This window comes from Lycium barbarum, chromosome 12, assembly GCF_019175385.1.
Source record: "Lycium barbarum isolate Lr01 chromosome 12, ASM1917538v2, whole genome shotgun sequence".
NCBI classification, from domain to species: Eukaryota; Viridiplantae; Streptophyta; class Magnoliopsida; order Solanales; family Solanaceae; genus Lycium; species Lycium barbarum.
Genome location: NC_083348.1, coordinates 97,206,881 through 97,228,063, shown reverse-complemented (window position 1 = coordinate 97,228,063; position 21,183 = coordinate 97,206,881). Strand labels below are relative to the sequence as shown.

Genomic DNA, 21,183 nt, shown 5'->3' with positions numbered 1-21,183 from the left:
CTGTTAATAATGTGTATGTTTATATATATATATATATATATATATAAACTGTTTAAACGATATGCTTCAATTGCCCCGTACATATGTCACCATAACTTTTACATCAGATGTGTGTTTATATAGGTAACTATCGGGCCCGTGCGTGCACGGGCAAAAACCATCTAGTGACAAAAATACGTTCATGTCGTTTCAAATGGTGCAATTCAAAGAAAGAGTGACTTTCTCCATATATACTTGACCCAATAGGCCACCGATTCTTATACATTTCTGTTTGAGTATTTCTTTTTTGTTTTCCTGATAATAAAAAAGAAACTGATTTATTAAACGGAAAAGGGCCAAATATACCCCTACACTATGAGAAAAGGTTTAAATATACCCCTCGTTATACTTTAGGTTCAAATATACCCCTGCCGTTATATTATTGACTCAAATATACCCTCCTTCGTTAAAATTTTCCAAGGTGGACATCTCACCCAATGTGGCATTGACATTTGATGAGGTGTATGTCACGTGACATGCCACCTCAGCGCCCCTAACTCATTTTACCACTCCCCTCTATTTGTTCTTGCACCCGTAAAATTTTCTTCCCCTTCACAACCATTGCCACCATTTTGGTGAGAACACTCAAAGGAGCTGAACTCTGAAAATTCGCGGGCTGATTGCACAATTGACCCACTTTAGCTGCGTTAATGAAGAATGTGTTTCTCAGCAGCTTTGGCACTTCCATCACTTCCCAATCTTGAGACTCCTTCTGCAATTGTACCTCTGTATGTGCTAACTTCAGTTAGCACTTGGCTCTTGCTTTGATCTAATTTTTGTGTTCTCTTAATTGATGCTCAATAGCTATATATATTAAGAGAATTGGAGTGGAAAGGATGAAAATCCAAATAAGGGTCAATCAGTGAAACTGTCATTACCAGATAGCTCACGACGGTACCAGATTTTAATATTTTCCCGGGGGATCACAGTGGTGGAAGAATAAATAGAGGGGAGGGGCAAAATGGGTTAGGGGCGCTGAGGTGGCATGCCATGTGGCATCCACCTCATCAAATGTTCGTGCCACGTAGTATGAAATGTCCACCTTGAATAACTTTAACGGAGGAGGGGTATATTTGAGTCAATAGTATAAGAGTATATTTGAACCCAAAGTATAATGAAGGGTATATTTAAACTTTTTCTCATAATTTAGGGGTATATTTGGCCCTTTTCCATTTATTAAATTATTGTTCGGAACACACAAATCAAAATAGTAAATGCTCACCTTTTCTTTGTCATAGGTATCTTTATCTACGCTTTTCAGATAAATGTATTGGAGTTCTTGCTGTTTAATTTCTCCCAATGTCTTCTTATCCAAACTGGTTCAAACAAAGTTCAATAGTTTCAAGTAGCTGGCCCATCGTGATAACTTTTAGTATATGTGTATCTTATGTCTCTTTTAATTATGTATTGGTTTATGCTATTGGTTAGTTAGAAGAGGATTTGACTTTAAAGCATCAATTAAAACTGTATGTAGAGAGAGTTTAGGAGGTAGTATCTGCTAATGTGAACTTCAGCACAGTATGCTGAAGTTTGAAACTCATACGTGTGAAATTTAAGGAGTTTTTTTTTTTTTTTTTTTTTTTTTTTTTTTTTTTTTTGGAGTTTGAACAGTTCAAACTCCATGAGGATTTTCTGGAATTAGTTCAAGCTCAAGAAAAATACCTGGACTTTTGAAGTTTCCCTTATCGCGTTTTGGGCCGACTAACAAAATGGTCATTCCAGGCAAACCCAACGTATTTGTAGTTCCTTTGGGCCGGCTAAGAAAAAAGGTGGGTCACTTGCACTTTAGTCCCTATTTTGTGCCGGTCCTTAATTTTTGCGCTTCATAACAAACAATTTTTCGCAGGTTAAAAATTTATATTTTGATATTATAATATCCATAAATTATGTCCCGCATTTTTAAGCCTCGATAGGCTTTAATTTTAATTTGGATAAAAATTAAAGACCAGTCCATTTGAAGGAAAACCGTGCAATTTCTTCAAAAAAAGTTATTCTTTCCTAAGTTTTGGCTATTGAGTGTTAGAGTTGTCACACATATATTTTTAGTAGCTTAGAGGAAGAGACATAAATTATAAAACAACTAACAAACAAAATTATTAGGTCCTTCGTAGCCAAAAAAAGTTAGATCTCATTGTTGTCAAATGTGTATGTGAGGTTCTAGGAGTTTTTTAGCAATAGAAGATATCTTTCTCTCTAACTTAGGACAGTGAACTGCTTACAAAATCAGTTGTGTGTAAACAACAGCTGTTTGCACAAAATGGGCAAGATTGTAGAGCCATTGATGTTTTCGTCAACGTAAATAATCCATGAATTTATCTAGGTAATTAATTGGTTGGTCAATGTAAATAATAAATAAATTGACCACAGAGGATTAATTTATCAAAATAATCATTCATATATAGTAAATTAACATAATTCTCTATAAATATAAGAATATGATCATGAAGGGCGTATTTTTTTTCTACTAGGCATATGTAGAAATACGACGTCCCAAGATTGAATTGCCATGAATAAAAGTAGCTAGCTAGTACAGCCCGTTTAGCAACACGTTCGTAGACCTCAAAAATGTATTCTTACTAGTTAAGCTGATATATTGCAGCTGCCCAATCTGCCTCCAAGTCCAATATTGTTAATAACTTAATACCATACGTTTTCATGGTTAAAAGACCGTTTGATCATATCAAGAAGTTACAACTCGTAATTACTATGAAAACTGATACATACCTGCAGAAAAGTGCTCATTCTAGCTCATCAAACCAATAAAAAAAGTGCAATGTAGAACGAAGTCACCATATATTTAAGTGCACCAAAATAATCATGCTTCTAAAGCATTAACCACAAGTTAGTAGCTAAGTTTTCAAGCAAATCCTCTAAATTAAGCCTTAAGATTATTTCCACAAAAAGAAGGGGATAGCTCATGCCATGTTTATTAGTACTTCAACATACAGAAAATATACATAGAGAAAAACTGCTTTAACTAAAATAGTATTAACACATTCGCATAAAATATAAGACTGAGGAAGTACTAATTAAAGTGCCTGAAACATCTTAATCATGAAAAAATTAATAGTAAACGCATGCATTATAGGAGAGGTCGATTTTATGATTATATTCATTAAAAGTGTTCTTTCAGTTATATGACCCTTTTTCACAGAAGATCATTAAAAGATAACAAATGAGATAGGTACTTAAAAAATTATGAGAAGTTGAGGCCTAGCCTATGCTTTTCACAGTTGAGGTGAAGCATTCGAACCTCCATTACAACTAGCATAACTTTCCCCCTCCCCTTATGTAATAAGAAATTTTTTAAAATATGAGATCTTACTTTGTAAGGTCAATTTTCTTCCTATATTTAAGCCACTTTTAACTAAGCTGATCATCATATTCATCACGAAGAGGAAGAGAGTGATATATGGAATACTAGTAATCGAGATTAGATCAAGATCAAATAAAACGAAAACACTAAGCCAAATGAAATTAATTAAGAGGAACCCAAGCAGTAGCAAACACGACATTATGTCCTTTCCATGTAAGCACAAGATCTTCCTCATCTCTCTTTAGCCCCCACCCAGCTGCATGCTCATCCAACATGTTCTTCACTTCCGTAACTCCTTCTTCACTAAAACCACTACTCCTGAAATTTGCATTTCTCATACGTTGCACCCACTGGCTCTTCGGTTCCAGCCTTTCGAGTCTCTGAACACCCTCGTGAGCTATAACATTTTCTATCTTCCAGCAAATATCCGCTTCGTACCACTGCCTTTGCTTGCTCCCTCTCGGAAGAAACGTATCCACAGTATCATAAGGTATCCATAAATAATTAAACGCGGACCTTAATCGACATACAAGATTATTAGACGTAAAATCCGCGTCTTCGTCCACTAACACGACAATTGTCGGGTCCAAATTACGAATGGCCTTAAGAAACATGGTACGGAACAAATTAGTAGTACACTCCGAGGTAAATCGATTTGACAATGTTGTTTCCTCCGGTATGTAATGAAGCATCATGTGACAATTTATTACTAGTGCCTCGCCATTATCTGGACGTATTAGATTTTGGACACGTAGCTGTTCGATTACATTTGAAAACCCGTCTGATGAACTTGAAGGAATCACTCTAAATTCCATCATAACGTTTCTTGACCTTGCGAAATTTACCAATTTAGCACCTAATTCCTCGTAAGAAAGATCAAGCATAGGTGGTAAATCTTCCGTTGCACCCGCTACCGTTAGTTTGACTAACGGCGGTCCTTCTGGTCGAGTGGAAATTGCATCTATAAGTGTGGGAATTTGCATGCAATGAGTCAAGCTAAAATCAACAATGTGAATTATAGAGTAGCCTTCCACAGCTTCTAATATAGCTCCGTTAGCAGCCGTGAACCCGAACCGATGCCACGGGGTCAAGTCAACGAAACTTGCAAGCTCTATGATGGAAAATTTATGAGTTTCCATTGAATGATTGAGATTGGTAGTGAGCAATTTGCAAGTACCAATTTTTGCTGCGCGGACAATTAGGGCTCGAAGGAATCCACAAGTGAGGCGTTGGTTCGAGTCACCATCAGGAGGGGCAATATTATTAAGGACCCACAAGATTTGTTGTGCTAAAGTCGAGTCGTTGCTCTCGATGGCATTGGCACAGTGGACTAACAATTGCTCCATGCAATTTGTGTCACCAATGGTTCCCATATTTTTTGATGTGTGAAAACCAGGCCGCGGTCGTGCACATTGGATCTGATTATTAGTACTATTTTTGTCCATCATCAAACTTGAAAATGGTGAAACTTGTTGGTGAAGTGATGGTGGTAAAGGTAAACTCTCAGTAAATTGCATCATGAGAGGAAGGGATTAGAGAAAAGTATTGCCAAGGTGGTAAAATTGAACTGGTGATGGTTATAAGTTTTGGTATTTTAGAAGTAATAAGAAGAGAAGGACAAGAAAAGAGAGAAAAAGACTAGACTAGTAGTAGTGGTACCTGACCAATATTATTGGGAAGCGATCCATTATTGGGTTACCAGCTTTGCAGAGACCTTTTGCAATATTCTGCAAATGAATCAACCATAATTGACCGTTCAACTTTTTTGTTTCAATGGTATTTTTCTTGCTACGGACAGGTAAAATGACTGGTGAGAAAATCTCTATATATCTCTCACCCCAATGAATTGCTTGGTTAAAGTCAATATTGGGGCAAAAGAGACACTTCGTTGGCATAATAAGGACATCTCATATGGAGAACTTTACAAAGGCTAGCTACAAAATGGATTAATGTTACTGCATCTTCTTTATCAGAGACAGAAAAAAGAGCAGAGAAGGAGAGAGAGAGAAAGAAGGTTTGTGTGGAAGAGGAGTACTAATATAAAGAGGACTAAGAAATTAAAGGTGGCTGATGGCTAGGATTTCTGTTGGATTTTGGTGGCATGTGAAGTAGCCGGCCAAGGAGTTGTCAATATGTGGGAGTTGTGATTTTGTCACGTAATGGACTTAGGGAAAAGATTGAAGTCAGTTAGTTTTGGCTCACTCACGGGTTTATCATCATCATGCTCAAATCATTTTAGTCACTTCATATTCCATAAATGAACTAGAATTATTTGCGCATATATTCAGAGAATATAACTTTTTGCAGTTATTGGGTCTTTATTCTGGATAGGGTAGCCTAGATATAATATACTCCATTTGCCATGACACACTTTTCTTTTTAGTCTGTCTAAAAAGAATGTCATTTTTGTATATTTAGAAAAAATAACTTAACTTTATGAGATTATTTACTGCAACACAAATATCTAAGGCTTGTTTTGAATCACAAATTAAAATTTCAAAAGTCTTTGTTCTTTCTTAAACTCCGTGTCTAGTCAAATGGTGTTACATATTCAGACGGCTGGAGTAATAGTTTTTAACTTAAATATATCGTGACACCTATCACGTAAAGAATTTTTACACTATCCGAAAATCTAAAAGATATTTAAAAGTAATTACCCCTCATAAATGTGAGAATATTCATCATCTAGAAAATAAGATAACTTATTTACCATTAGAACGGGTAAATATGACCTAATGATGTACTCTCTCCGTCCCAAAAGGATTAGCACTTTTCGCTTTTCGAGAATCAAACGAGTTATTTTTTTACATTAATTTTTTCATATGTTTTTTAAATATTTTAAATTATTAATTATGGTGACTTATAGTATTTTTTACATAATTTCCAAATATGTAAATTTTATTTCAAAAAAATTAAAAATTCTATATTCAAACACACGGTAAAAAGTTTGACTATCGAAAATCGAAAAGTGTCAATCTTTGTGGGATGGAGGGAGTAAAAATATTTACACTGTCCCTCGATATTAGTTAAATTCATAATGTTGATCGAAATGTTTCAATGTGCGGTCCACATTATTGCATGTTATTACGATTTGTCTAGGGACCTTGAAGTGACTGTGGAGCCAAAGGAAATTCTCATGCATCGATAGGATGGATGACAAGTCATTATCTAATTTAGCAGATTGATAATTCTAAAGAATTAATCTCCAGAACATATACACCAGGAAAGCAAAATTGATCATAAAGATTTCATGCTAATGACTTATCTTTAACCGGTCATATATGACAGGTTACTACTCTTACCAAAAAAAAAAAAAAGGCCAAAGTCATAAATGGACCCTTGAACTTATTCTGATTTTTCATTTAGACCCCTTAATTGAAATATTGACCATCTGGACCCTCGAACATAAGATAAAATGTGTCATTTGAACTCCTCGTACTAGCTGGGCACACGCGTGAACTGCACTGCTTTAAACAGAGCATGAGTTACCAAATTTTTTCTTTTTTTAAAATTTTTGATCATTAAAAATTAATTTTAACAAAAACTCTATTTTAAAATCTATTTAAATAATTAAAAAAAATTGAAAAACCCCAATCCATCATCTCCGATAGCCCACTTCACCGCCGCCACTGCCGCTGCTGCCTCCGCCGCCCCCCACCACCACCGCCGCCGCCGCTTCAAAATCTATTTAAATAAATCTCCGACAAAAAACGGCACCATTTTTTTAATTATTTAAATAGATTTTGAAGCGGCGGTGGTGGTGGGGGCGGTGGAGGCAGCAGCGACAGTGGCGGCGGTGAAGTGGGCTATCGGAAAGGATGGGTTGGGTTTTTCAGATTTTTTAAAATTATTTAAATAGATTTTAAAATTAATTTTTCTTAAATTAATTTTTTTTGTTGACATGGCTTATTTTTATTGGTCAGATATTCCATGTCACTGGTCTATTTTTCCATGTCACTGCAAGTGGACTGCATGCGTGTGCCCAGCTGGCACGAGGGGTTCAAATGACACATTTTATCTTATGTTCGAGGGTCTAAATGGTCAACGTTATTACAAAACTAATGCTGCCTTAATATACCAATTTACAAGAAGCCTAGGGTTTTTTGGTGATGGTATGAGTTGACACTTGCATCAATTATTATTCAATTTTAAAACACATCTTTTAAAGCTGAAACTTTATACTACCTAACACACGCAATATCACAAACTAACACTGCACTCTAGGGAATATAACATTCTCCAAAAACTCAAACATCCAGCAGTACACCCCGTTCTCTCTCTCTCCTCCTTGAAAACACACATAAACACATGCAAAAATATCCAAATAAGTAAAATACAAATTAAACATCTTATCCAGTACCATTTCCTGATATCCACCAGAAATATGAACCCTGTACTGGCATGCAAGCGACTTAAGAGGATGGCAAATGGGCATGATCATGTGAACATCATTTGTAAACAGTACCCCAAGACTCCGACTTGGGTCCATATAGCTTTATACCTCATTTGGATCTGCCTGCAACCTTGCACGTGATGCGCTTGCTTTTCCTCTTTGCCCTCAACATCTCTATGCTTCCCTAACCCCACCTCAAATAGACTACACGACCTTTGCCACCACACCAACAAAAGCAACATCCCTTGCCCACGAACTCCCTCTTTTGCCCCCACTGATCTTCATGTCAAAGTTGATTAATATCATTAATAATTACATAAAGAATTACTATTGTATGCGGTAAAAACCGATGCAACTTGTGCCCAGTAAGAATCGGGGTAAAGTTTAAAGCCGCCTGATATGAGATCGAGGGAGAGTAGGGTCGTAACAACCGGTAGAAATGACAACCGAGGAGTCGTGAGTACATTCAACTCTACGTCAAAACCGAGGGTATTTTGATGTGCACGGAAAACCCGAGCCAGAAGAGAGCACACTCAGCATAGGTCCGGAGAATCCGTTATGGAACAAGCCACGCGTCATTTGACCGTGCCGCCATTTGTGCTGACAATTGTACGGGTTTCAGACCGTACGAACGCAGCCTTATCCATTTTAGGATTTTTCCATAAAAGCTTTTTCTTACCTTGTACTAAGGCCCATATATTGTTAGCTATAAATAGGGGTCTACCCTTTCCTTTTTCAGGTTAGCTTTTCATTGTTATATACATTTTGTAATTAGAAAAGTGACAGTAAAATCTTCTTAATTAGTATTTTGGCTCGGTTAGAGAGAGCAACCTCCAAACCGAACCAGTTCGCAGAGCTCCTAAACTTGACTTCCTAAGTTTCCTCTACTATTATTTATCAAATATCCTATTATTAACTTACTGTTATCTTATGCTATAAATTAATCTAACCACTGATCCTATTAACCACTTACAAATTTAATTGTTATCCACTTTTGGGGGTAAACAACTATAATCTTTGATTATATTATAATTGAATCCTTATTGATCTCAATAATACGAAAAAACAATAAATTTAGCATCATATGTTGAAGTAGTGTTTGTTTGCTGAGACACTCTCAACGGAGCCTCCCCTGTGAGGTCCGATGATGGTCAACAACTCAGCCAAAAATGCTGAAAAGAAGCTAACGATGCAAGAGGCTTTTTCCTTAAAACTTAAGTCGAGAAGGACTAAGTGACAAACCCTTCATTGAGATACGAGGCAACTTTGTTGTGATAGTAATTACGAACATCTCACCTATTTTCCTGATGTGCACAATTTACTAACATGCTACCTCAAGCACATCTCTCTTTCTTAAGGAAACTAAAGATAAAAAGAATCATACATGGATTTTGACTGCTCTAATCTAGAGGACTTGATGGATCATCTTAGAGGTCTGAATTAGGAAGATTCTTCGAGGTCACATCTGAATTATGATGTTGCTTAAAAGATCGGTATTTGATTCTTCCAACTCTCACTTTAACTTCTTTCTTTTCACCAAAAAACCCAAAAAAAAAAAAAAAAAAAAAAAAAAAAACTCACTTTAACATGGAGCGCAGCATAATGCCCGTGCTACAAAAATTTCCCGTCTATTTACCAAAAATCTGCTTAATTTAGTACTGTACCCCCGAGCAAAACCTTTCCTTATAAAAGGAACTTTAATTTGGTCATCAAATTCTTAAGAATGAAATCATTGTTGCCTCTTCCAAAATCTAAACCACTTGAAGTTTACATATAATTAAATAGTACTTCTATATCTTAAATCAAAATAAGCCCGTGCTTTGTCGTACGTAATATTCTTAACCTAACAAACCTTGAAGGTGCAAGAGCCGAAAAAAGACGAGTAAAGAAAGCGAATCACCTTTTGTCTCTTCTTGTCGTCTATCAATCAATATAATAGACAAACTACGTCACTCCAAACTTTTCAAAAATCATAAGAATTCTAGAGTATTAGAAGAATTCGAGGAGAAAACATATAAGGAGAATCGAGTAAGATAAAAAGAATTAGTGAAGTTTAATATGAGTTCTCGAGAATTTTGAGGAGGATTCCTTAACTTTAAGATACAAGGACTAGAAGACACCAATCCGATGTTAAAATAAAGAAACAGAGTTTGAGCATTTGTTTTGGAAGTTCTCAAAAGAGAATTCTCAAGCATCCATGGTCCTTGGGGAGGTTTTTATTCCTTCAAATAATTAGGACAACAAATCAAACAAAAGTGCCCAACCATGAAAGTAAGGAATTGTAAGTTTGTAACCATGTGCTTAAGATACCCTTCTTACATACGTAACTAATATCTACTTCTTTTTTGTTCTCTCGTCATTATACATATAGCACCCACAGAACTTGGCGTTAATTCCTACTTAATTTAATTAAATAATTCTTTATTTTCGTTAACCAAAGAACAACTTGCCCAAAAGAGGAGGCGGCCAAAGGAATAGAGACACTGGATCAAATGTAGAGCAAAAGAAAATTATTAGGTTTTGATATTGATGATGCTTTGACTGAGTTGTCCCTTGTTTGATTTTTCTATAACTTTGGATGTGCTATGATATATTTTATAAATCTGTCTAATCATTATCCATAAGTTTGATGCTCTCTGTCTTGAGCTGGCTCAATACACTACATGACGAGGATGGACCATTAATCATGATTTATGATCTTAATTATGAACATATGTAAATTACTAGGTTTTAAGATTATAAAAGAATATAAAATCTACTGTAAGTTCATCGTATCCATAATAAAAAAAATATAGCACTAAAAGAATAAGTAAAATTCCACTTAGCAGTTGACATCATTTTGCTCAATACATTACTACTACTCTACTACTAAAACTATAATACCTCCGGTCTATTTTCAACTTTTAAGAAGAACATATTTGATCCAAATAAATATCATTTTAGAAAATCAAGAAGCATTCATTTACTTTTAAAAGAAAATCTATCAGGTATTTTTCTTTTTTGTCAAATCTCCACGGTTCGGAGATTGGGCTGCTTCATTGTTGGATTTGGGCTCTTGCACCGTTGGCCGGATTGCATTTGGGCGGCCTTATTTCACATGATAAAATGGACTATACTCAAATCAGTCCATCAGAAAATTATAGGGAAAAGAACTTTTATTTTTTTGCGCGGAATGTCCTTCAAAGGCACTGGTCTTTAATTTTTGTCCCTCAAATTGTTGGTCCTTCGCCTAAAACCCATGGGTTTCGGGTTCGAATATCCACTCAGTGAAAAATTATAAAAAAAATCACAAGGCAGAGTTTGGACAAAAGTCTGCCTTGAGGCAAACCTCTGCCTTAAGGTCTAACTTTTGCCCGAATAAGCAAAATTTTGGGTAAAAGCTTGCCTTAAGGCATAGCTTTTGCCCAAATAAGCTTAAATTTGCTACAAACCTTTGTCTTGCAATTTTTTTTTTTTTTTTTTTTTACTGAGCTGAGGTTCGAACTCAGAACCTCAGAGTATTAGGCGAAGGGGAAAAATTAAAGACTAGTGCCTTTGAAGGGAAATCGTGCAAATGACCCAGAAAAGAACATCAATGCCTGCTACACACAAAGAAACTACCCTTCCATGTCCCCTTTACTTCCAGGTAGTTATCTCTTTTTTCTTCTTTTCTTTTTTATTTTTCTACTTCTTATCTTCTTTTCCTTTTTCTCGTTTTTTTTCCCCTTTTTTGGTTCATTTATATTTTTCCCAAGTCATCCTATTTTTTATTTTCTTTTTCACCATAATCTCATCCCATATTTAATTTTAGCTCATTTCTTTTCGTTTTTTTCTATTTTCTTTCTTTTTTTTATTTCCTTATTTCTTGTTCCTCTATAATACTTGCATAGCATATATCATATACTAATAGGGTATCATGAATGACTAACCACATGATATATCATATGCTAAAAAGCTATCAAAGAGGACTGATTGATTCCTTCAAAAAAGAGTTCAATCATCTATGATACCCACATGGTATCTATCATATACTGACAGGGTATCATAGAGACTAGTTCATTTTTGAAACAGTCCTCTATGATACCCACATGATATATATCATCTACTGACAAGATATGGTAAAAGACTGATTCATTCTTTTAAAATCAGTCCTTTATGATAACCACATGGTAAATATCATATACTGACAAGGTATCATAAAGGACAAGTTCGTTCCTTCAAAAGAAAAAACTTATAAAAAGATTCAACAAATAAAGCTTAAGCTTAAATTTGATATTTTAATTTTTATATCATTTTTAGCAAGTTATAAAAATAATTACAAAAAATAGAGTCATATTTTAGATGCACGTAGACCTGACCTCTACCTTTGTGGGATATAGTCTAATTATTATTTTTTATATATATTTCTATTAGTCTAAAAATATTTAGCTAATATAATCATCTTTGTATTTTATTTTTTCAAAAAAGAATAACAAAAAGACAAAATAGATACAAGGATTAAAAAAAAAAAAAGATAAACTTACCCAATAATTATGTATAATGAGTTTTTAATTGGTGATATTTCTGTCACTAATTTAAAATGGGTAATTAAATTGTAGTTGTTATAAGTCTTATAATTAGGGCAAATTATATGTTCATACAGTTCAATAGTTTTAATAAACTCATAACTTCAAATTTTTATCCGATTTTGCTAGTAAGATTTGTGTAAATACAATAAGGAAAATAAATGTGTAGTATTAAAAGAATAGCGAGACAAAACATCAGATAGGATAGACGTCCAGAAGAAACAATGCAAGATCAATCCTACATATGTCCAGGGCGTCTCAACAATATTGGAAGGCTAAAGTCAAACTTCAAATAGATATCCTAATTTTTTTAAAAGAAAAGATCATCATATATATTTTTATTTAATGTCTATTTTTCTAATTTTTTCAAATGCGAAATCATTAATTACTTTTTTTAATTGATTTGTTCTAACAATTCATTTTCAATTGATAATATATCTAATTCATTCAGTCTCTCTTGAGACATTATTGATCTTAGCTAAGATTTTATCAATTTTAATTTTGAAAAACTTCTTCGGTTGAGAAAATAATTTATATATAAAATACATCTTTAAGGAAAAAATTGAGTCACCAAAAAAATTAGAGCCCAAACGATTGCTTTGTTGACCTTATGGTCGAGCCTCCATATTGGTGCTGTTTAAACAAGGGAAAAGATGGAGACTTGACATTGTTTGTGACGAACAACTAAGCAGAAAGCACAACATTGAATAGATTGGGAATAATGAACACGTGGAAGCATTTGAATTTGTATCAAGCACTGCACGGATTAAGGGGGTATTCGGGTAAGAAATTTGCTCCGTATGAGCATCAATGGACAATGGTAATTAAATTCTGTGGGGGCAAGACTGCGTAAATATTTGCCTCTTATGGGCATTTTGTGTTGTTTTCCCAAAGTTGTTATACCATGCTCAAATCGTGAAATATTGGTCCCATGTTCTTAATACTAGCAAAAATTTCATCATTCCGTCTCAAAGAATGGAACAAAGAACACGCTACCAAAAATTAAGGGTATTAAACAAGCACAAATTAGTAAATTAACAAGGGTATTATAAAATTTTTAAGAGAATAACATTTGGAGAAATTACCAGCTAAGCTGTCAATCCAGTTTAACAAAGAGTGATTTGTAAGAAGGAAATTTGAGCTAGATCCATTAAAAGTATCGTACAAACATACTGTCAGCAGTTACTGTTTCGTTTCAATTTTTATCTTTTCCTTTTCTTGGACCTTTTAATTTCTTCCAAAATGATAATCAATAGTCTATGGATTCAAATTCAGGATCTGATCCTGTTGTTTTTAGATATATGGGCTTTGAGTTAACAATGTTTGGGTTTTTCCGTTACTAATTTTCCAGAAACAGGCCTGAAACTGTACCTTGAGGCAAGACCCAGTGAATAAAGATCCACAATTTCGATTTTAATGTCACAAGTTCAAAACCAATACCCTAATGGTCACTGCTAGTAAACTAGACTCACTACTCCATCCATTTACTATGTAAAAGAAAAATTAAGAAATACTTTGTTCTCCAATTACTAGCATGAATAAGTTAATTAATCAAAAAATTTACAGGATTCTTCTATATAACACTTTCTAAGTGTAACATTGGAAAAGACGCTCACTTAGACTCAATGTTTATACTAAGTCAATAAATATACAACATCTATTTTTCATATAAACTTTTAAGTTAAGTAATAGTAATGAATATGTATTATATTCTCACCTCAATATATTTGTCAGTGACATTGGTAATCTAACATAATCTAGTGAAACATTAGGTGTGAACAAGTATTTTGCCACTTAATTTTTTTTTTTTTTTGGAATTTTGACTTTTGCGCTAAATAATTGTTGCAATTATATATATTGTTCAGTAGAAATGAAGTGCAATGGTGAAAGGACTAACAAGGGAAAAGAAAGGATTACGAAGAACAAGGATGAGCTAATCCATGTTGCGCGGGCAGTGATGTATTGATAAAAACTTATATGCACTCCATATTTAAGAAAAAATCAAATTAATTTCTCATAATAAATAATAAATTGAGGAGAAAATGTGCATTAATCAATACTCCAAGACACATGCATGCTGTATGTGTCCTAAATTCGAGCATAGTTTGCCTCTGAGGGACATGATGGTACTTATCCTCCGGAAACAAAGGGTTCCTGGCTCCTGTAACACATAGCCAAATTAAGCTCTATTAACTTTTGCATGTTCCCTCGTAGTTGTGGATGACATAAGCTCAGAGAATGGAATCGAACACATCAACTTTAAATCCAAAAGAAAAAGAAAGTAGAAGTGTACTAATAAAGTACTATACTATATGGATAGATAATTGAAGAGAGAGATGAACGCAACTGAAGAAATATAAATAACAATACGACCTTAAAAACATTTGAAGAGTCATGTGTCTCTCTTATAGCAAGAGCCAACACTCATACCTTTTAAAATGAGTCATTTGTTTTACAATAATCTGTAACCATTCATAACTTTGAAAAGTGAAAATGGACAACACAGCGTGATGTATTTGTGTGCTGTTTTTTGTTAGGTAATTTGGCTTTAGTTTATATGGTGGAAGCAAAGATTAGTTCGATCAATACAAGTATATATAAAAGTCATAATAAACTTTTCATTGTAAAAACTAAGTTTTCTTCGAAATCTAACTTTTAATGTTTATATTATATAATATGTTCTATAATACTCTCTCTGTCCCAAAAAGATTGTCCTCCTTTTCTTTTTAGTCTGTCTCAAAAAAATTATTCTCTTTCTATATTTAGAAATAATTTAACTTTATGAGATGATTTACAGCCACACAAATATCTAAGACTCGTTTTGAACCGCACATTTAAAAAGTCTTCCTTTATTTTTTAAATTTTGTGTCAAGTCAAACAGAACAATCTTTTGAAACGGAAAAATAGTGTTTTACTGTAACAATAAAAAAATATATGAACAAACACGCCTTTATAAGAAAACTTGATTGAAAAGACAACATTCAGAATATTAAAAGCCACTAAAATTTTAGATTGGACACTCCATTTCCAGGGATGTGGGACTGAGGGCAGCTTAAAATCCCTATAAACTCATAATTTTTGTGAGGACAACAACGTAGATCAAATGAACCAATCTTTACTTGGAGCTGGCTAGACCTGTGGTGGACAACTTGCTAGGCCACTTGGACATAAATAAAAATCTAATCAAACAAAATTGAAAGCAGACTAGTTGGGCCCTACTTCTTTTTCCCATCTTATCCCTGCGCCAGTCTTGGAGAACACATATTGCACGTTGAAAATATTAGAATGGGGTGGTTAATTTGGTCCGTCAGTTAGAATCATTAATCCCAGTAAAAATAGGGAAAAGTACACAAAGTACGCCCTCGGCCTAAGGTAATTACGTGTCTATGCCCCCACTAAAGTAAATTACACTAGACACCTATTCACTACAAAGTTATTACCCGTGTTGTTTGGAGTTTTTGAAGCAAATATCTGCCGACATCGTTAAGAGTTAAGACAATAGGTAGAAGCTGTCTCTGTTGCATCTATTTAAATCATACAAATGTTCAAATTATACTTTTTTTGTTTGCCTTTTTACTTATTGACTAGTCTCTATAAAAGTGTAGTTGCGCGTTATTCTCAAACAATCGAATAGAATGTTTGAATATAATTATATACATTGGTCACCAGTTCCTACTCGTTGCCTTCTGTAATCAGTAATTGATTCTAAAGCTTCGTGCATAATTGTAGTAAAAGAGGCAGGATTAAAACAATAGTAAATAGTTACGGATAGAAAAGGAGATCAATTTACTTAAATTAATATGATAAATTGGTATGTTAATAAACGTAAAGTAATTAGATTAGGCCTTGTTACGTGAGTTAAGTTGTAGTCGTAATAGGATTACTAAAGAATATTCCTAATGTTCTAGTAGTCATAGGATTAAGTTTTTTATTTACCAAAATAGATATTAGAAATATGATAGCATTAGACTAAAAGTCGTTTAATATTTGAAGGATATATGGGTCAACCAACATTTATATTCTTGTTTTTAAAATAGTATAGATAGATACATTGCTGCTCTACTCATTGTTTCCACATAAACAACATTTTCTATTTTGTATATGTGAATATTTAAAGAATAATGTATAAATATACCTTCCATGGAGGATGTGTTAGAGCTTTCATTTTTTAGTCCTTTTCTCTATTTTGTTTTCTCCCTTTTTAGTTTTGTTTTTTTTGTTTCATTAAAATTATTAAATATAAAGATAAAAATATTACTAACTATTTAAAACTAATAAAAATATAGAAAAATAAAATAATTAAACTAAAGCAAAAAATAATTAAGAAAAATTGCCAAAATCACTAGTACACTGCGACGATATATTAATTAAGGTGTGTTTTTCTGAAATTTTTCTATTTTGCTAAAAACAAACCCTATATTTAAATGTGGCTCTATTTTTTTCCTAATTATTTTTAAAAAATTCGCTATGATACTTTGTCAGTATATGATATATATCACATGGTATCATAGAGGACTGAGGAGTTTTATTTTTGAAGGAATGAATCAGTCATTTATGATACCTTGCCAGTATATAATATATACCGTGTGAGTATCATAAAGGACTGACAAGTAATTTTTTTTTTTAAGGGATGAATCAGTCTCAATGATACCCTGTCAGTATATGATATATACCATACGGGTATCATAGATGACTGAGCTCTTTTTTAAAGGAATGAATCAGTTATGAATGATATCTTGTGAGTATATGATATATCATGTGGGTAAGTCATCCATGATACCCTGTCAGTAAATAATATATACCATGTGAGTATCATAGACGAGTGAGTTGTGTTTTTTCTTGAAAGAATAACCCAGCCCTATTTGATACCCTATCAGTATATAATGTATGATATATACCATTTGAGTATCATAGAGGATTGAAGAGTGTTTTTCTTGAAGAAATGAATCAATCCTCAATGATACCGTGCCAGTATATGATATATACCGTTTGGGCATCATAGAGGACTGAGTAGTGTTTGAACAAATCTGTCATCTATGATACCCTGACAGTATATTATATATACTAGATTGGCATCATAGAGGACTAAGCGTTTTTCATGAAGAAATAAACTGCCGGTCCTTTTCATTCAATTGGGTTTTCTCCGCCTCTTTCTCTTTCTCTGTTGTTTCCTCCTCTTTTTTTTTTTTTTTTTTGCTATTCTCCTTTTTTTGGTTGTTTTTTATTCCTCTTTTTTCTTTTCTTTTTTTGTTACCTTCTCTATTTTTAATTTTTATTTTAAAAAGTATAAAAATATAAACTAATTATTTTACATTAATACAAATACTTTTTAGATTAATAAGAATATAGAAAAATTAAATAATTAGACTACAATAAGAAATAATTCAAAAGAATGCTAAAGTCACTACTTATTTATTAAAATATAAATTAATAGAAAACACGTTCTATTATTTTTTCTTTCGCAAATAAAAACAAACTTATATCTAAAATTAAATATTTTTATAATTTGTTTTACAAAAAATAACTTGCTAAAAATGGTTAAATTAAGCTTAAACTCTTTTTGTTGATTTTTTTTAATAATTTTTTTCTTTTGAAAGAATGAACAAGTCATTTCTAATACTTTGTTAGTATATAATATATACTATGTGAGTATCATAAAGGACTGAGGAATTTTTCGAAAGAATGAATCAGTCCTTTATAACACTCTATCAGTAATGATATATGCAATGAATCAGTCCTTTATAACACTCTATCACTAATGATATATGCAATGCCATCATTGAGGACAGAGAGGTTTTTTCTAAAAATAATTAAGAAACTAGTTATGTTTTTCTTGACGGAATGAGCTAGTCCTCTATGGTACTTTGTCGGTATATGAAATATACCATGTGAGTATCATAGAGCGCTAAAGAGTGTTTTTCTTTGAGGAATAAACAAGTCATTTATGATACCCTATTAGTATATTAAATATATCAGGATGGTATCACAGTGGAATGGGTATTTTTCTTGAAGGAATGAACTGTCAGTCTTCTATGATACCTTGTCAATATATCGTATAGTTGTTAAAATAGATTTTTTTTCTTGAGAGAATGAATCAATCTTTATGATACCTTACCAGTATATGATATATACCATGTGAGTATCACAAACGATTAAGCATCTTTTTTTAAGAATGAGTTAGTCCTCTACGATATCTTGTGAGTATATGATTTATCACGTGTTTCATTCATGCATATGATATATACTATGGGGGTATTATAGAGAGATTATATGCTATGTATTATAGGGGTATCATAGAGGACTAAAGAGTTTTTCTTGAAAAATGAACTAGTCCCGATGATACCCTGTCGGTATATGATATACCATGTGGGTATCATAGAGGAATGAATAGTATTATTTTGATGGAATGAATTAAGTTTCTATGTTACTCTGTCAGTAGATGACATATACCATGTGGGTATCATATAGGATTGAGTTGTGTTTTCTTAAGGGATGAATCAGTCCTCTATGATACTATATCAGTATATGATATATACCAAGTTGGTATCATAGATGACAGAGTGTTTTTCTTGAAGGAATGAACCGTCAGTCATGTATGATACCCTGTTAATATATGATATATACTATGTGAGTATCATATTATATTGCAGCAATATACTTCAATTTCTATTGATTTGATATACTCTATGCTAGAATAATTATTTTTCAGATATAGAAAAAAAAAATAATAATAATATATCAGTTATCCTTTTTATTGATACAAAAAAAATCCAAAAGGTGTAGAATTAGATTATGAGAAAAAAAAAAACAAGAAATAGAGAAAACAAAATTAAAAAATTTAAAATTAGAAAAGGAGAAAAAATAAATGAAAATCACCAGAAATTTAAAAAGAAGAATAAATAAAAATAGCAAAAAAAGGTGAATGAAATAAGATTACAGAAACAAAAAAGAAAAAAAGAAAATAAATAAATCAAATTAAAAAAGGAATAAGAAATAAAAAAATAAAAAAATAGAAAAAAATAAATAAAAAGAAAGGAGCTAGAATTAAATATGGAATCATATTATGATGAAAAAGAAGATAAAAAACAGTATGATTTGGGAAAAAATAAATGAACAAAAAAATGAGAAAAAAAAGGAGAAATTAAAAGAAAAGAAGAAAAGAAAGAAAAGGAATAGAGAAATAAAATAATAATAAAAAAAAAAAAAGACAATTACCTACAAAAGCTACAATTGATAGAAAGGCTAAATAGTTTTTGGGGTATGAAAGTAATGGGGCATGAATGGGTAATTATTTTGTGTGTAGTAGGCATTGGTGTTTTTTCCCCTTAAAAATATTCGTACTGTATAAGATTTAAAGTTTTTAATTGGTCGCATGATAACCGCCGCATAACTAAATACAATACTAATTAAATAATATTTGTATTAAGTTATGCATGATTTATTTGTTATTTTATACAAAATATAATATGAAATTAAAATATATGTATTAGGATATCAAAATAATTACTCCCTTTGTTTCAGTTTGTTTGTCTTACTTTGACTCGGTAGGGCGTTTAAGAAAAAAAATACTGCAGTTTTAACAAAAGATGTGTCTCATGTACCAAAAATAATCTTTTTTAATCTTATGATCTTAAATATGTCATGTATGATGTTGGGTGTAAAGAAAAATACTGAGGGAGTAATTGGTATGTGAATGTGTTTATTTAAATATGTCAGTAGAAAATAACATTCCTTTTTAACAAACTAAAAAGAAAATAAAACAAATAAATTAAAACTGAGGGAGTAGTTGATATGTGAATCAAACGACCTCTATTAAGATAATTGGTATTTGCAAAATGGAGTCCGGAACCTAAATGACTCAAAAAAAGATACTTTGAACCAAACTACCTCAAGAAAAACAAAATGTGACACCAAAGTATACTTAACGCAGTAAATTACGGCGTTAAAGGACTTAATGGCTCAGTTAAGTCCAATAACGCAGTAAATTATTGTGTTATTGTGCCTTTTTTTAAGGGTTAATTACTCCATTAAGTCCTTTAACGCCGTAATTTACTGCGTTAAGCATACTTTGGTGTCACATTTTGTTTTTCTTGAGGTAGTTTGGTTCAAAGTATCTTTTTTTGAGTCATTTAGGTTCCGGACTCCCTTTCGTTTAAATTTTCACACTTTTTCCTTGCTTTGGCTATAGCTTAATTGGGCTTCGAGACTCCGAAACTTAAATATTTTACATAGAACCCTATTTTTTTTTGTGCGATTAATAATGTAGGCTCAATATATCAAGGATACACAAAACTTTGGATCGTCGTTTTAGTGGTTGAAAAGTGCTCAAAGTAAGTTTTTGTTTGAAAACTTGTTATCATTAACTTTAAGTTTTTTATTTTTTAGGGTGTAGATTTAAGCGTATTATTTTTTAGTTAATGCGTAACTTTATTTCAAATATTTTACAATTTTTTATAATTAATTTAGGATGTCACACAAGTTAGTTATAAAAGATAACAAAGAATAAAAGCAAGATTTATCATTAAGAAATAGATACGCAAAAAATATAATATTTACTTAAACTATGCAACTTATTACATATAGACAATGGTCAATCGATCCACATGTAGTAGACTTTAGAATACCCCGAGGCCTAAGGTACATACGATCCCCACCACCCTCGTCACCGTCTTCGTCCCCATTTCTTCTCTTAATAATAGGACACTCTACGTCATGATCATCCGCACTTCCCTTCTTTGCGCTCTTGACGATAAAGTGCTTCTTCTTGGGATCTCGTACCGTTGGTACGCTCAGAACGTTTGGCCAGATGGGCTCATCCTCATCGGGAGACGGGACCACTACATAATCATCCTCATCGGAAGACGGGACCGCATGCGCCGAAGGATCAACGT

General features: G+C 32.7%; 1 protein-coding gene across 1 annotated transcript; it reads right to left on the bottom strand.

The window, feature by feature from the left end:
* Positions 1-3,445: 3,445 nt before the first annotated feature.
* Positions 3,446-5,445, bottom strand: LOC132623980 (scarecrow-like protein 32). Its single transcript, XM_060338794.1, has one exon. It carries the CDS (start codon positions 4,873-4,875, stop codon positions 3,517-3,519), a length of 1,359 nt encoding a protein of 452 aa, XP_060194777.1. The 5' UTR covers positions 4,876-5,445; the 3' UTR covers positions 3,446-3,516.
* Positions 5,446-21,183: the final 15,738 nt, after the last annotated feature.